Source organism: Schistocerca americana, chromosome X (genome assembly GCF_021461395.2).
Source record: "Schistocerca americana isolate TAMUIC-IGC-003095 chromosome X, iqSchAmer2.1, whole genome shotgun sequence".
Lineage (NCBI taxonomy): Eukaryota > Metazoa > Arthropoda > Insecta > Orthoptera > Acrididae > Schistocerca > Schistocerca americana.
In genome coordinates, this window is record NC_060130.1 from 327241400 (window position 1) to 327259054 (window position 17655).

The 17655-nt window shown below is 41.9% G+C and overlaps 1 protein-coding gene across 1 annotated transcript in view; it reads right to left on the reverse strand.

Moving 5' to 3' along the window:
* Nucleotides 1–226: 226 nt before the first annotated feature.
* Nucleotides 227–17655, reverse strand: part of LOC124555762 (mitochondrial tRNA-specific 2-thiouridylase 1) — an 89645-nt gene continuing 72216 nt past the window's right edge. The window contains exons 6-7 of the mRNA XM_047129802.1: nucleotides 16613–16837; nucleotides 227–382 (exon numbers count right to left, since the gene is read on the reverse strand). Coding sequence (XP_046985758.1) covers nucleotides 287–382; nucleotides 16613–16837 — 321 coding nt within the window. The 3' untranslated portion in view covers nucleotides 227–286. The remainder of the gene's footprint in view (nucleotides 383–16612; nucleotides 16838–17655) is intronic.

Here is a 17655-nt window from a genome sequence, read left to right on the forward strand (position 1 = left end):
GACACGCAAAACTTCTACACTTATTCGTAACTTACTTCAAAATAAAATGCTTCATACAATTTATTTGGTTTATGCTTCTTGTGCCTATGGGAATGCTCTGTACATCTTCCCCAACTCCTAATTACCTAACAATAAACCAGATTGTCCTTCACCCCACAATTTTAAATTGGCCTGCATGTGGAAGTAACATATTTTAGGTCATTAATATAAAATAAAAATATTTATTTGCAACAAAAATTTAATTGTCTCCAAGTTTCAACATTATTAACACACAAACACCCAAGTATTAACATTTCAGTTTCTTCAAAGCCTGCAGAGAACAGGCTACATTATGAATTCTCGCACTGCCCAAGCATTCCTGATTGGTGTAAAACACAGCATACTGAAACAAAATTAAGATTTGATATTAGGTGCTACATAACACAGAAATTGCAAATGCCGTAACAGTTAAAACAAAACAAAAGTACAGGGCTATTACAAATGATTGAAGCGATTTCATAAATTCACTGTAGCTCCATTCATTGACATATGGTCACGACACACTACAGATAAGTAGAAAAACTCATAGAGTTTTGTTCGGCTAAAGCCACACTTCAGGTTTCTGCCGCCAGAGCGCTCGAGAGCGCAGTGAGACAAATTGGCGACAGGAGCCGAGAAAGCGTATGTCATGCTTGAAATGCACTCACATCAGTCAGTCATAACAGTGCAACGACACTTCAGGACGAAGTTCAACAAAGATCCACCAACTGCTAACTCCATTCGGCGATGGTATGCGGAGTTTAAAGCTTCTGGATGCCTCTGTAAGGGGAAATCAACGGGTCGGCCTGCAGTGAGCGAAGAAACGGTTGAACGCATGCGGCAAGTTTCACGCATAGTGATGTGAAAGATTCAGTGTTTAAACCTCCTCTACCAAGAAACGTGCCAGAACTGCGAGCTCGCATCAACAATGCTTTCGAACTCATTGATGGGGACATGCTGCGCCGAGTGTGGGAAAAACTTGATTAACGGCTTGATGTCTGCCGAATCACTAAAGGGGCACATATCGAACATTTGTGAATGCCTAAAAAAACTTTTTGAGTTTTTGTATGTGTGTGCAAAGCATTGTGAAAATATCTCAAATAATAAAGTTATTGTAGAGCTGTCGAATCGCTTCAATCATTTGTAATAACCCTGTATGTGGGTGGCAAAACATATTTAAAAACTATCAAAGGTAAAGGGGAGCAGCAATAACACTTGCTACACTTAACAGCAAAAAAGTGGGCCACTGCTGAATGCAACCAATGTAACATAGCTGTGTCACAGGTTCTCCAAATGCCGAAACCCTGTGGGGTGCAGTCTGACTATACACACTAGACTATACACACTAGACTACCAGAGAACACTGCTCATTATGGCAGTCAGTCCAGATGTAAACAAATGCTAGAAAACATGTTATTAGAGAAGAGACAGTCCTGAATGCTTGTAAATTAAACTTCTATACAATAAGTGACACTACAGAAATATTATCCCACTCATTAAATAACATGATGAGTTTTTGTTTGTGATACAAATTTGAACCCAATGTTTACCAAACAACGCTTACGTGTCTGATTGAGACTTGACTAGGCATAAAGAGACACAAAATATTGAAGGTTCACCAGCATCAGTTTGCAAGGCCGAGTGTCGAAACCTGGAAATAAATGATGACATGTTTAGCATTGTACCAGAAACCCTATGAAGCTTATATTGCTCCTGAGAAGTAACCATGAAAAGTATGTATTAAAGTGCAACACATGAGTGTGAAACATAATGAAGAAAAGCTTTGGTGATGGGCAGGGAGTAGAACCCAGTACCCATACAAATTGTTAACGAAGCAAAATCAGATGTCAGATATTAAATATCTTCACCAACAGCATGAAATTGGAACCTGAAATGACAATACAAATTATTTCTGACTAGCAGGCATTTGAACCTGGCACCTTCCGCGAGTGCTTGTAGGTGCAAATAGATATGAAATATTTATTGTTTCTTCACCAGTAGCAAAACGTGCAAATGTTTGGCTCGAGGTAATACTACGAATAATACTGTGCTGTCTGGGACTCCCATGCCACTCATATCATCATCGGTGACCCCACACAAAAAGGTGTCAACTATGAAATTCTCTTTCACTAATAATTAGGATCACGTTGTTCATAGAGACCTGGAGGAGTTTGGCATCATGACGAAACAACTAAACGATAAGACAGTATCATCTCTAAAGGTTTAAATCCAGAGAAAAAATTGGAACTGGACCTCTAATCCCTGTCCAGTGATAATATTTTCAAAATCTCAAGGTCACTTAAAATTTAAAAAATGAAGGTCCTATGACCTGGCATGATGATTGGTTTGTGAACTAAAATAATACCACTAGTGTAAGAAAGCTTACTAGAGACAGAGTTTTTGCAAGCAGCGACTTCCGCCTCTGATAGCCAAAACTAATCCAACTCTGTTCCAGTCCGTATCAAATGGACATGTTTAATGTTAAATTGGAACCACGACACAGTCCCGTGTTTCTTATTTGGCATTACTGGAGGTGAAAAGGGTATGTTTGTGGCTGTTAAAAACTGTTACCTCCAGCGGGAACTGAACCCACACCTTAGCCATTACAAGGAATTCTCAGTTCAACCAACCACCAAATTTCGTGTGTGTTAGCATCATATTTTTTGTCATAATGGGGTATGCAGTACATGGTACGAGAGGTGTTGACTTCCACTTGAGCTATTGTGAATAACCTATTCATGGTCTAAAAGTCAACGTCATGCAGTGCGAACACAAAGCTGCGATATCAAACCCATCATTTTCCTTTCTTTTTTAGGCCGTATTCCATCTGTCTGCTAAGAGCATCAGTCTTACAGAAGATTAGACACAATTTTGTTCATTTCCTAACCATCCAGTAATAGAAAAATATTTCAGAAACATGTTTGTGATAGGGATCATAGGTGTCTTTCATGATAAGACCAATTTCAGCACCTTAGCCAGCGGCTGCTTGATACAGATCGATGTCCGCCCATGTAATTGTGACGCATTGGGCACATAGCCTATGACTCCAGCGGACTTTTCTGCACTCAAATTAGGAAGTATAACAACATATAATGTTGCATATGATATAATACTAAGCTTCAGCATGCTCTGTGACGGCTTTGTATGGCATGTAGCTGTAAGCATATTTAACTGTGGTCTTATTTTGTTCAAGTTTGTAGTATATCTCATGCCATGACAACTTGAATATTTCTCATTTTGATGTTATAAGGAGCATCACTTATGCACTAGAAAATGGAGTGTAAAATTGAATTAAGTCTAACATTTGAGATATTATGTTCTGTTTGTGTTTAATAAAAGGGTGAAAGCAGTGGAGGCAGGTTGAAACACATGTGCCCGGTATGGAGTGATTGCTAGTCGGAAAGCCAAGTTGTATTGTTTCCAGTATGACCGTTCTGAGAGAGGCGAAAGTCGCTGCTTGCAGAAACTCGGTCACTTGTAAGCTTTCTTACACTAGTGATATTATTTTAGTTCACAAACCAATAATAATGTAAGGTCATATGACCTTCATTTTTAATTTTAAGTGACCTTGAGATTTTGAAAATATTGGCACTGGACTGGGGTTTGAGGACCAATTCCAATTTTTCTCTGGATTTAAACCTTTAGAAATTATACTGTCCATCATTTTGTTGTTTTATCATGATGCCAAACTCCTCCAGGTCTTTACGAACAGCGTGATCCTAATTATTAGTGAAAGGGAATTTCAAAGTTGACACCTCTTTGTGTGAGGTCAATGATGATGATGTGCATGGCGTTTGAGACCCAGGCAGCGCAGAATTATTCGTCATGTTACCTTTAGCAAACATTTGTACATTTTGCTACTGGTGAAGAAACAAATATTTCATGTCTATTTGCACCTATAAGCACTAGCGAAAGGTGCCAGATTCAAATCCCTGCTAGGCAAAAATCATTTCTATTGTCATTTCACGTTCCAATATCATGCTATTAGTGAAGATATTTAATATCTGACATCTGACTGTGCTTCGTAAATTTGTATGGATACTGGGTTCTACTCCCTGCCCATCACCAAAACTTTACTTCATTGTGTTTCACACTCGTGTGTTGCACTTTATTACATACGTTTCATGGTTACATCTCAGGAGCAATATAAGCTTCATGAGGTTTCCGTTACAGTGCTAAACATGTCATCATTTGTTTCCAGGTTTGGACACTCGGCCTTGCAAACTGATACTAGTGAACACTTAATATTTTGTGTCTCTTTATGCCTAGTCGAGTCTCAATCAGACACGTAAGCTTTGTTTGGTAAACATTGGGTTCAAATTTGTATCACAAACAAAATCTCATCATGTTATTTAATGAGTGGGATAAGGTATCTGTAGTGTCACTGAGAGATGAAAAAGCTTGCACAGGATAGAGTAGCATGGAGAGCTGCATCAAACCAGTCTCAGGACTGAAGACCACAACAACAACAACAACAACAACAACAGTGTCACTTATTGTATAGAAGTTTAATTTACAAGCATTCAGTACTTTCTCAGCTGTTATAATGCATTTTCTGTTATTTGTTGCATGATGGTATTGGTTTACATCTGAACTGACTGCCATAAAGAGCAGTGGTCTCTAATAGTCTTGTGTGCTACGCATTGCGTACAGTGAAACATCTGTAGTGCACACGGTATAGAGGACCCGCAACACAGCTATGCTGTGTTGGTTGCTTACCGTCAGATGCGACCAACACTTTGGAAGTCAGGGTTGGCCCACTTTTTGTGCTGTCTAGTGTACATCATAAATGTCTGGAGAACCTTCAACTTTGTAAAAATGATACAAAATCAAAATGTACAGGGCTATTACAAATGATTGAAGCGATTTCATAAATTCACTGTAGCTCCATTCATTGACATATGGTCACGACACACTACAGATACGTAGAAAAACTCATAAAGTTTTGTTCGGCTGAAGCCGCACTTCAGGTTTCTGCCACCAGAGCGCTCGAGAGCGCAGTGAGACAAAATGGCGACAGGAGCCGAGAAAGCGTATGTCGTGCTTGAAATGCACTCACATCAGTCAGTCATAACAGTGCAACGACACTTCATGACGAAGTTCAACAAAGATCCACCAACTGCTAACTCCATTCGGTGATGGTATGCGCAGTTTAAAGCTTCTGGATGCCTCTGTAAGGGGAAATCAACGGGTCGGCCTGCAGTGAGCGAAGAAACGGTTGAACGCATGCGGGCAAGTTTCACGTGTAGCCCGCGGAAGTCGACGAATAAAGCAAGCAGGGAGCTAAACGTACCACAGCCGACGGTTTGGAAAATCTTACGGAAAAGGCTAAAGCAGAAGCCTTACCATTTACAATTGCTACAAGCCCTGACACCCGATGACAAAGTCAAACGCTTTGAATTTTCGGCGCGGTTGCAACAGCTCATGGAAGAGGATGCGTTCAGTGCGAAACTTGTTTTCAGTGATGAAGCAACATTTTTTCTTAATGGTGAAGTGAACAGACACAATGTGCGAATCTGGGCGGTAGAGAATCCTCACACATTCGTGCAGCAAATTCGCAATTCACCAAAAGTTAACGTGTTTTGTGCAATCTCACGGTTTAAAGTTTACGGCCCCTTTTTCTTCTGCGAAAAAAACGTTACAGGACACGTGTATCTGGACAAGCTGGAAAATTGGCTCATGCTACAACTGGAGACCGACTTCATCTTTCAACAGGATGGTGCTCCACTGCACTTCCATCATGATGTTCGGCATTTCTTAAATAGGAGATTGGAAAACCGATGGTCAGTCATAGTGGAGATCATGATCAGCAATTCATGTCATGGCCTCCACACTCTCCCGACTTAACCCCATGCGATTTCTTTCTGTGGGGTTATGTGAAAGATTCAGTGTTTAAACCTCCTCTACCAAGAAACGTGCCAGAACTGCGAGCTCACATCAACGATGCTTTCGAACTCATTGATGGAGACATGCTGCGCCGATTGTGGGAGGAACTTGATTATCGGCTTGATGTCTGCCGAATCACTAAAGGGGCACATATCAAACATTTATGAATGCCTAAAAAAACTTTTTGAGTTTTTGTATGTGTGTGCAAAGCATTGTGAAAATATCTCAAATAATAAAGTTATTGTAGAGCTGTGAAATCGCTTCAATCATTTGTAATAACCCTGTACTTAAGTACAATATACTGAGTTATTAAGAGGTTTATGAGGGCTATATAGCACAATTTAAACAATAATATTGCAATTGTAGCTGCTTCTAACGTACATATGCATCACTGAAGTTTAGCACAATAAGATTGGTGTATATCAAAAAATACAAGAATGTTTTTGTAAACTGGATTCCTTGCAATGCAATACTTAATGAATTTCTTGGTTTCGCATCTCTCAAAATTGTTTCTTTTTTTAATAATGGTAAGCAACAATAATCAGCAGTAATGCAACTAGAGGCACAATACAGTAAAATTTTTGGCCAAGATAGAAAAACTGAATGAACTATGGTCTTACTGAAGTTATAGACACAGTATTTTCATGATATAAATTAAGAAGAGAATGAAACAATTAGTATTGTATGAGGGGTCCCCCTTTACTACTAATAGGTTTTCTACTTGCACTATTTTGTGTCATAGTATCCCATTAAATGATAACCATAGACTATATTGTGTCCTTTGTCACTGTTGCAGCACAATGGTAACCTGACCAGAAAGAACATTTTGTTATACATACACAAAAATTGAGTAATTTCAATAAAATTGAACCGTCAGGTGGCTTGAGGAGTATGGATGTAGATGTAGATGTAGAAAATGTACATGATGCTCATAGCATAACTGAAATTACAGTCCTAAAAAATTTCCATAAAAATTAATAATCATAATACTGCACAAGTTTTTGTACGGTCTGGAACTTGCCTGCTCTCAAACTATAGTCAGTTGGTGACACACTCTTGATTTAATAACTTTCAAATTAAGCACCACACACAGAATTTTTCCATTTGGGGAAGATTTTACAGATACTTGACTTTAGATTGAGACCGTATGATTGATGTTACAAACTGCCCATTGATATTGTTGAAGCAGTTCTCGAGGACTGAGATATCAGTATTATGAATGACAGCAACTCAGCCAGTAAAAAAATTTCATATTATGTTCAGGCAACATATGAGCCGCAAATGAGTCAGACAGTAGTCTTCCAAGTTGACTGCAGCACTAAAGGAGAGGGGTGGGGGCAGAGGGGGGGGGGGGATGGAAGCTAAGTAAATGTCAGTGTCCTGTGCTCAAAAGCAAGTCAGTACCAGTTTCTGTGTTTTCAGTATCTGCATTTTTTGTGTTGTTTCAAAAGGGAAGATTAGGGTCTGAAGTATTTCTGACAATGATGTCATTAGAGATGGATTTTTGTTTTGCTGTATGATCTTACAGCCGTTCCGTGTGAAACAACAAATTCTTTCATTAAGTATACTGTTGTTTGACTAATTTACCAAAATTACTGTTGCATTTCAGTTGGAGGCTCTTTAGTGCTGCAGTCATTGGTTTCCTGCTATGCACATTTCTTATCGCTACACACATTGGCAATAAGCTAACTTCAATGTAGTAATACAGCAGCACTTTTCATGTGATTGAATCACAATCTGTTTGTGATTAGGAATTACAAATGCAACTACAGTAAAACTACAACTCTGTTAGAAATCAGAAATTACAATGAAGACAATTGCAGTAGGGGAATTACAGTAATAAAACACACTTGGTTCTCTTGGCATGTAAAACTTGATGTGGCAAGATATCTGAGTGTGTTATTTAAAAGGATGTCATGACAAAATATTTTGAATATCTGCATTACAGTAATATTTTCAATTGGAAGTGTCATTTCTGATCATTTGGTATCTGAATTTATGGTACCACTACACAAAAGTAGATACTAGGAAATTACAGAGAAAGATAATTCAGTGATTTAACTGAAACTTATTTAATTTAATGGTAGAGTCCTCATGAATAACACAAAAGTCAGAAGTGTGTAATACTGGATAAAAAAATTTTGCTCTGATTAAATGTGTTATAGGTTTAAATACTATGATTAAAATTAACAGCCAAGTTCTGGAGCAGGTTTTCCCTAAAATCAACCAGCTAAGTTACAAAGAAACACAAAGAACAGAAAAAATACTATAATTTATAATAAACTGGCTGAAACTAGGATTCACTTGCAATACATTGTCTTAAACATATGTCATGATGATTTTACAGGCATTGTCAGTACTGTTTCTGCAATGTGATGGTCTTGACAAATTTTTTTGCACCAACACACTTTTCCACTTATTTATTTTCACGCTATCAGGTCATTGTTCATTTTTCAATGAGAGCAAGTGAACACTGTCGATGGTGTCTTGCAGCCAGCAATGCCACCTGACTAAACTTCTCTCCTTTTATCTCTTATTTCCTCTGCTTACTTTTCTTGTTCCTCAACAATATTTTTTTCAACATTTTCTTTCTCAGATCTCCTGTCTTTTCTCCTGACTCTCTTACTTGTTTCTTTTCTGTCAAGCCTCCTCAGTATGCTTTCTTTCTAATGTTTTCTATTCTTGGGCACACTGCCAGCTGACATTGCCACCTCACCTTTCAATACTGGATTCATCCTAGTTTGATGCTTGGTTTGTTTAAAAGAGGGGGGAAGGGACCAAACTGCAAGGTCATTGGAGAAAGGAAAAACCACAAGAACGACGGAAGTCCAACAAACACTTAAATGGACAAAAGGGGACAAGAAAACCACAGAAACACAGGAAACAGGTAGAAGAGATTAAAACGACAAAACAGATTACCATGGCTGGCTGATCATCAGAATAAAAAGGTGAAGCCAGCCACTCTGCAACACATTAAAAGCTCCACCCTAAAAGCACTATGGGGGCAGGACACAGAGAGACAAAGGACATGCGATAAAACTTAGATCAAATGATAAAACCCACCCTCACGAATAAAACATAAAACTAAATCAGCCTATGAGGCGTTGTCAGATAAAATTAGCGGCCACGAGTCTGGTAACCCAAGATTTTGTTGCAGGGCAGTCAAAGCGGAACAGTGCACTGAGGAGAGAGGGGGGGGGGGAGGGGGGGGGTTGTCTTCACAGTGCAGGAGGTAGCCGTGGGTCGCTCAAACGTGGCCAATGTGGAGCCAGCAGAGAACCACAGAGTCCCTACAAGAGGCCCGCATGGAGGACTGGCACGCATTTGTAGTCTCCTTAATGGCACACAGTTTGTTTTGCGTACTGAGACTATGCCATTCCATCTCCCAAAGGCGAAAAAACTGGTGGTGTAAAAACGAACGCAGGTCAGTTATTAGAATGCTGATCTCCATAAGCGGTTTCCGTGTAGCTTGTTTGGCCAGCCTGTCAGCAAGTTTGTTGCCCGGGATTCCAACGTGTCCTGGAGTCAACACAACCACCACTGAACAACTGGACCGTTCCAGGGCATAGATGGGCTCCTGGATGGTCGATACCAAAGGATGACGAGGGTAGCAGTGGCCAATAGCTTGTAGGCCGCTCAAGGAGTCAGTACACAGAAGAAACGACTCCCTAGGGCATGAACGGATGTGCTCAAGAGCACGAGATATAGCCTCCAGCTATGAAGTGAAAACACTGCAGCCACTGGGCAAGGAATGCTGTTCAATATGTCCTCCACGGACATACGCGAAGCCGACATGACCATCAACCATCGAGCCATTGGTGTAAACCACTTCATGGTCTCTTAACATATCAAGAATCGAGAGGAAGTGGCAGCAGAGAGCAGCGAGGTAAGCTGAGCCCTTTGGGCCATGTGAAAGGTCCAGGCAAAGCAGCGGCCTAGGTGTACGCCATGGAGGTGTACGCGAATGGACCTTGAGTATAGATGGGAAAGGTAAAGACTCCAGTTCAGATAGAAGGGATCGGGCATGAACTGCAATTGTAAGCCCTGACCTGGGCCACCGATGCGGGAGATGAAACACCGTGGGTGGGAAAAGGACACGGTAATTTGGATGCACAGGAAAACTACCAATGTGTGCAATGTAACTGGCGAGAAGTTGCGCACACCTGACTTGCAATGGAGGGACTCCAGCCTCCGCCAGGACGGCACACGTCTTTGGGCCAAAAACTGGAAGCCGTGGGCTAGAGCCCATGACAGCGCCTTGTGGATGGCTCACTGTAGGTGCCGCTCAGCAACACCAGTACCGGTGGAGAAGTACGAAATGCAGAAGTCATCTGCATACAGAGATGGTGAGACAGACGGCCCTAGAGCTGCTGCTAGACCATTAAAGGCCACTAAAAATAGAAATACACTCAATACAGAGCCCTGCGGGACCCATTCTCCTGGATTATTGGGGGGGGAGGGGGGGGGGGGCTATGGGAGGCACCAACTTTAACATGGAAAGTACGAACCAACAGGAAATTCTGGATAAAAATCAGGAGCGAGCCTTGGAGACCCCACTCGTATAATATGGCAAGGATACGATGTCGCCAGGTGGTGTCATACACTTTTCGTAAATCAAAAAAGACGGCAACAAGGTGTTGGCATCTGGAAAAGTCTGTTCGGATGGCAGACTCAAGGGACACAAGATCATCAGTGATAGAGCTAACCAGGCGAAAACCAACCTGGCACGGAGCCAGTAGGCCACGTAACTCCAGGACCCAACCCAATCACCAACACACCATACATTCCAGCAGCTTACAAAGAATGTTGGTGAGGCTGATGGGCCAATAGCTATCCACATCAAGCGGGTATTTGGCAGGTTTGAGCAGTGGAATGATGGTGCTCTCTCACCATTGTGATCAAAAGATGCCATCGCACCAGATCCAGTTGAATATCATGAGGTGGTGTCACTTTTAGTCAAACAAGAGATGTTTAATCATCTGACTGTGGATGCAGTCTGGTCCAGGAGCTGTGTCGTGGCAATGTGCAAGGGCACTGAAGAGCTCCCACTCTGTAAATGGGGTATTAAAGGGTTCACTGCGGCATGTAGTGAACGAGAGGACTTTCCCTTCCATCCGCCATTTGAGAGTGCGAAAGGCTGGAGGGTAATTCTCCAATGCAGAGGCACAAGCATAGTGCTCAGCAATCACGTTTGTGCCAGTAGATAACATGCCATTTATGTTAACACTGGGAACACCTGTTGGGGTATGGTATCCAAAAACTCATTTGATCTTTGCCCAGACTTGGGAAGGTGACATATGGCACCCAATGGTCGAGATGTATCTCTCCCAGCACTCCTGTTTCCGTCCTTTGGTAAGCTGGTGAATGCGGGCATTGAGCCGTTTAAAGGCTAGGAGGTGCTGTAGGGAAGGGTGCCAATTATGCCGCTACAGAGCTCGCCGACGCTCCTTAATTGCCTCAGCGACCTCCGGCGACCACCATGGGACTGTCTTTCACTGGGGGCACCCTAAAGAATGAGGAATCGCATTTTCTGTTGCAGAAATGATCATTGTAGTTACCTGCTCAACCACCACATCAATGTTACCATGTGGGGGAGATTCAACAGTGACAGCACAGGTGAAAGCCTTGTTTAAAGCCCATCTGGGCAGGCATCCGTGGGCATGAGACCAGAGGAGTGACAGGAAGATGGGGAAGTGGTCACTACCACAGAGGTCATCATGTGCTCTCCAGTGGATAGATGGGAGAAGGCCAGGACTGCAAACCGAGAGATCAAGGGCCGAATATGTGCCATGTGCCACACTGAAATGTGTGGAGGCACCTGTATTTAAGAGGCAGAGTTCGAGATGTGACAGTAAATTTTCGACAAATCTGCCTTGGCCAGTAAGCATGGTGCCATCCCACAAGGGGTTATGAGTATTAAAATCTCCCGAAAGTAGGAAAGGTTTAGGGAGTTGATCAATCAGTGCAGCCAATGCATTAAGGGGTACTGCACCATCTGGAGGAAGACACATGTTGCAGACAGTTATTTCCTGTGCCATCCTTATCCTGACAGCCACAGCTTCAAGAGGGGTTTGAAGGGGCACAGGTTCACTGCATATCGAGTTCAGGACATAGACAAACTCCACCTGACACTCTGTTATAGTCACTACGGTTCTTGTAATATCCCCTATAGCCGTAGGGGGCAGGGGTCCGCGTTGCCTGGAAGCAGGTTTCCTGGAGGGCAATGCAGAAAGCAGGTGTAAAACTTAATAGCTGCTGCACCTCAGCCAGGTGGTGGAAAAAACCGCCTCACTTCCACTGGAGGATGACGTTATCGTGAGGCTGGGAAGGCATGACGCACACAAGGAGGCAGGTTATGCTTCAAGGTCACCTGCTGCCACTGATTGAGTATTTTTAACCATTTCTATGGTGGATGAGGCATCAGTGACATGCAGGTCCACAAGGGACACTAAGATCTCCACCTCATCTTCAGATGCAGAATTGGTAGGGAGTAGTGGTGTTGGGGTCATTCTTCCTAGTTTGCTTGCTCTCTCACTTCTCTTTAGGGGCTTGCTGGGAAGATTCCTCTGAAGCAGCTTCAGGCACGGAGGAAGACCATGAAGCTTTTCGTCCAGCAGCTGTTGGCTCCTTGAGCCACTGGCAAATGTCTGCCATGGCATTAGTGGAGACCTTGGGAGAGAGGGCCCCAATAGACCCCTTCAACATGAGAGGAGCTGGAGGAGGCTGTTGTTTCTCTGGCAGGGGGGTGGGGACGGATGTCCCCTGCATTTGGAGGGGCCTTGCTCCCAAAGTAGGTGCTTTGGGAGCAACGGAGGAAGATTTGCCCCCTACCACCAAGGGAGCGGATGTATTCTGGTGGCGCAGATGGTCAACTGTTTGTGGCACAGAGTGAGGAACCACTGGCACTTGGGATGGCAATGGTGATGTAGCTGCAGCAGGTCGATGTCAACAGAATGAGGTTTAGTTTTTCCAATTTACATTTAGCCTCTGTGTAAGTAAACTGGTCCAGGGTCTGGTACTCCATGATTTTCCGTTCCTTTTGGAGCACTGGGCAGTCGGCAGTCTGGCAAGCAGGGGGAGTGGTGTTCTCCACAGTTGATGCAAGTGAGAGGAGGCACACATGGAGTATCTGGCTGCAGTGGATGTCCGCAGTCTCGACATGTGGCGCTGGAAGTGCAGTGGGCAGACATGTGCCCGAACTTCCAGCACTTAAAGTACCATGTAGGGGGAGGGACGTATGGTTTAATGTCACAGTGGTAAACTATCACCTTGATGCTTTCAGGCAATGAAGCACCCTCAAAGGCCAAGATGAAGGCACTGGTAGCAACCCTGTTGTCTTTGGGTCACCTGTGATTGCGCACTGGATGACATGAACACCCCACCATTCTAAATTGGCGCGGAGCTTGTCGTCAGACTGCAAGAGGAGATCATGATGGAAAATAATCCCCTGGACCATGTTGAGGCTTTTATGGGGAGTGACTGAAACACGGATATCACCCAGCTTGTCACAAACGTGTAACACTCAGGATTGGGCTTGGGATGCTGTCTGAATCAAGACTGCGCTGTTTCGCATCTTGGACAGGGCTGCCACTTCTCCAAACTTATCCTCTAAGGTGTTCAACGAAAAATTGAAGCTTCGTAGGTAGAAGGGAGTCCCCATCAGTTCTGCTACAGACTAAAAACCGAGGTGAATATGGCTCTCTCCCTTCTGTATCCCTGCGTTCCTCCCATGGTGTAGCGAGGGAGGGAAACGATTTAGGGTCATACCAGTTGGCATTGTATTCAATCTTGCCCTTCTTAGAGACTGCTGGCGCTGTACGATCACCAGCAAGAGATGACTTAGTGCGCTTCATTGCGGGTCATCCCACCAAAGCAAAGGCCAATTGGCATGATGGCCGTTGCCGGGAGTCCTGATGCCCCAGAAAGACAGGAATCTACTCCTTGGCATATGTGGGGACTTGACAGCTCAGGCATCAGCAGTGCGATTCCTGTGTTGTCAGGTGGCTACCACCAAATGGGTACATGACAGCCCCACATAACGGACTGGCTACCGTGCTGGATATTGGTCACAGAGAAATACAATATTGTCATGGGGGCAAAAGAGGACAGGAGACAACGGAAGAAGATGACATACCCCGGAAAGTGTCCTCACCCAAATAGTTGAATCGGAGGTGGAGATGCAATGCTGTGACAAGAGATTTGAAAGTGGCAGGTCAAACCATAGAATGGGACCTGAACTCATAGGGCCAAAAAGTGAGAGACTCCTTTTAGTCACCTCTTACAACAGGCAGGAGTACCTCAGGCCTATTCAAACCCTCAGACCTGCAGGAGGGTCTAGTTTGATGCTTTGCTTAATATGCCACTCCTAACACCACCTCCACACTGCTCCACCTGTCACTATAGATCAGTAGAAAATGTTTCTAATATCTGAATGTTATGCAATGGCTAATGTTACTAGGCTATAGGAGTCAATGTAGCTTCTTTTACCCCTTATCTTTCTTTGTCCTTGGTTCTTTATTTCTGTCAAGTAATTTTTTGTCTCTGCATGTTGGTCTAGGAAGCTGACAAACTTGCCATGTTGAAACATGCAGTGTGGATTTTTTTTATATACCCACTGTTAGTCAACTTAGAAAAAAATGCATACACCAAATAGGTGCCGTTAACACGAAATGGAAGTCAGTCATGCAAGCACTGATGCATCAATTGAATGCAGTCAAAAGATAACAAAATATCTGGAGTGAAATACAAATTTTCATCTATAACTTTCTTTCCAAATTGGTATAAACTACATGCACACAAAAATGAAATTCGTGGCACATTTACAGCACGAACATAAAGGATGACAATTGACAGCTCTGCAAGTAGCAGACATATTTCCATGTTTTTACAGAAAACTGGGCCATAGTTAGGACTGAGTCTTGTATAATATCAGCATATTTTGAAGAGTGTTCTTCATATTTAATCATATTTTGAACCTGGAGAGAGGAAAAAAATAGTGTGATAATGCTTTCAACTTCAGAATATCACAGTGATAGTCTGAACACTGCATAAATCTGTCAATAGCAATTTTCCATTCTAATGTTCCGTAAAATACATTTCACAGACACAAAAATTATCAGTCTGCTGCTAGAAGTACTTTCGTCGTACTAGATGAAACCTGCAGTATCTGTACATATTTGTCACTGTGACTTCAAAATGCAACTGATAATGACGCAGAATTTTTATTACCTAACCAAGAATCTAGAATAAGGTGTTTGTTTTCAGAAAATGGGAAAAAGCATGGTACATGAAAAAATATAACATAGTAATTTTGCATTTTTCTGTCTGCCGCAAAACTTTCTGTGCAGAACAACGCTCTTTTCACACATAGTGGAATGTTTCTGGTCAATTCTTGAAGGTAAACAAATAACATAGTTAACAATGAACCATCCAGACCAATCACGGGTATTATTGTGTATGAATGTGTGGGTGCAGACATGAACACAGTTATCTTTATATGTTTTTCATCTTTGAATTAAAGCCTTATTTTACCCTGCATTTCATTTTTAAAATTAGACTATTCTGCAATGTACACAAAAGATTCACTAAAACCAATGATATTATTCTTTGCATCTGTAACAGTGACCTTACAATTGAGCCAGCAGCCTCACCTCAGCTAACACAATGGTTCTCGTGAGATCATTGCAGTTACGCAACGTCTGTTGTGGCCAGTACTTGGATGGATAACTCCCTGGATACATCATGTGCTATTGGCTGCTTCCCCTTTACCTTTATAGCAAAGGAGAAGAGGGGTGGTGGCGTAAAGTCCATGATCACGTTTACATTTGTTATTGTCACTGTTGCATTTCGAAATCTTTTCTGTCGTCTTATTTTCCTCTTTCTGTTTTTGCCTCCCTCTTTCCTGATGAGGCAACAGTTTGTTGCGAAAGCTTGAATTTTGTGTGTATGTTTGTGTTTGTTTGTGTGTCTATCGACCTGCCAGCGCTTTTGTTCGGTAAGTCACCTCATCTTTGTTTTTATATATAATTTTTCCCACGTGGAATGTTTCCTTCCATTATATTGATATCATTAATTTGAATCCAACAATTACGTTTGTTATTGTCACTGTTGCATTTCGAAATCTTTTCTGTCGTCTTATTTTCCTCTTTCTGTTTTTGTTTCCCTCTTTCCTGATGAGGCAACAGTTTGTTGCGAAAGCTTGAATTTTATGTGTATGTTTGTGTTTGTTTGTGTGTCTATCGACCTGCCAGCGCTTTTGTTCGGTAAGTCACCTCATCTTTGTTTTTATATATAATTTTTCCCACGTGGAATGTTTCCTTCCATTATATTGATATCATTACAAGAACTTTTAGACACACATTTAATGCATGGTGCAACATGATGTAGTGCCCAGAAAGTTGAATGAATATAAAAAGGAATGTTCCGCAGTATTATCATCATTGGAAGAAATTTATGATCATGGCTACAAATGTACAAGGAACTTGTTTGCTCAGGCCATAGAGAGCTGGCCAAGAAACAGATATTCTTTCCGGACATTTGAGTCCTTACCTCAAAGTTTCCAGATTAGGATAGGATAATTTTTTCATCAGCGCAATTTTAATCATACAGACTTGGGACACATCGTATATAGAGTAAGTTATTACACATAAGATAGCATCTCTACTGCAAAACACTATCCAATGCCCTGAGAAATAGGTAAGTGCCTTACCTGTCCTGGTGTAAGTGCTCTCAGACTTTCCGCAAGTTCTATCAGAATATCATTTTTGTTGATAAATGAGACCTTGCATGGAGTCAGTGGTTTTGTATGTTGGAAACGGAACATACAATTCAACACTCCATTTTTCCTTAGAGATTTTGGGACTGAATGAATCCAGTTCATTCCAGATGCCAGCATGAATTTGGAATAGAGACAGGGATGGTCTGTACCTGCAGCCTGAAAAAATCATTGGTACAATAAGCACTTTGGAAAACATTAAACATTGGTATGTTATCACATGATCTTTACATATTTTGTATTCTGATGGGCAGTTCCTTTTACATATGGTTCCATCAAAAGTCTAAAAAGGGAGGAAATGAAACTTGTTGAGATCCATAATCCACATAAATTAAGTTCCTGTCTGTTAAACAAGCTCCGTCACAGAAGATAGCTTAGAGTTGGATCTAAGGGGACTTCATGGAAACTGCATACAAAAAAATGTCAATAATGATTGACTACAAACATTGTTAATAACAGAAAACACTTAAAATTTGATGACTTAAGTGTGCTCAGGTGCACAAACCTCTACAAAAATTATCAGAACAATCTCAACCTGAAATAGTTGTATGAATGTTGAGTGAGGTGATTTCTCTGTGGCAAAGCATGAATAATGCATCAGAGGTGATTGGTAATTACTACCAACAAATGTTGCAGATCCTGACATCATTGTAAAGATTAATGTTCAGTATGGCAGCCTGTGAAAGAGGGAGGTGCTCTAAACTCAGATAGATTTGTGTACCACACTAATAACTGTTGGACTGGCACACAGGTCAGCTTGCATATGATTTTTAACTATTTTCTTGCTGACCCAAGTGCAGAGCTAATCTCCAATCTCTACCTCAAAAAGTTATACAACAAATACAAATAGAACAAAGCTCACAGTATTCATGGGAAAGGCTATGCACAGGACTTTCCTCACAAAGAAAGGACACCTGGCCACAGAAAAAAGAAATATAATTACCAAGGCCAGGAAGAGCAGTTGTCTATCATCAGTG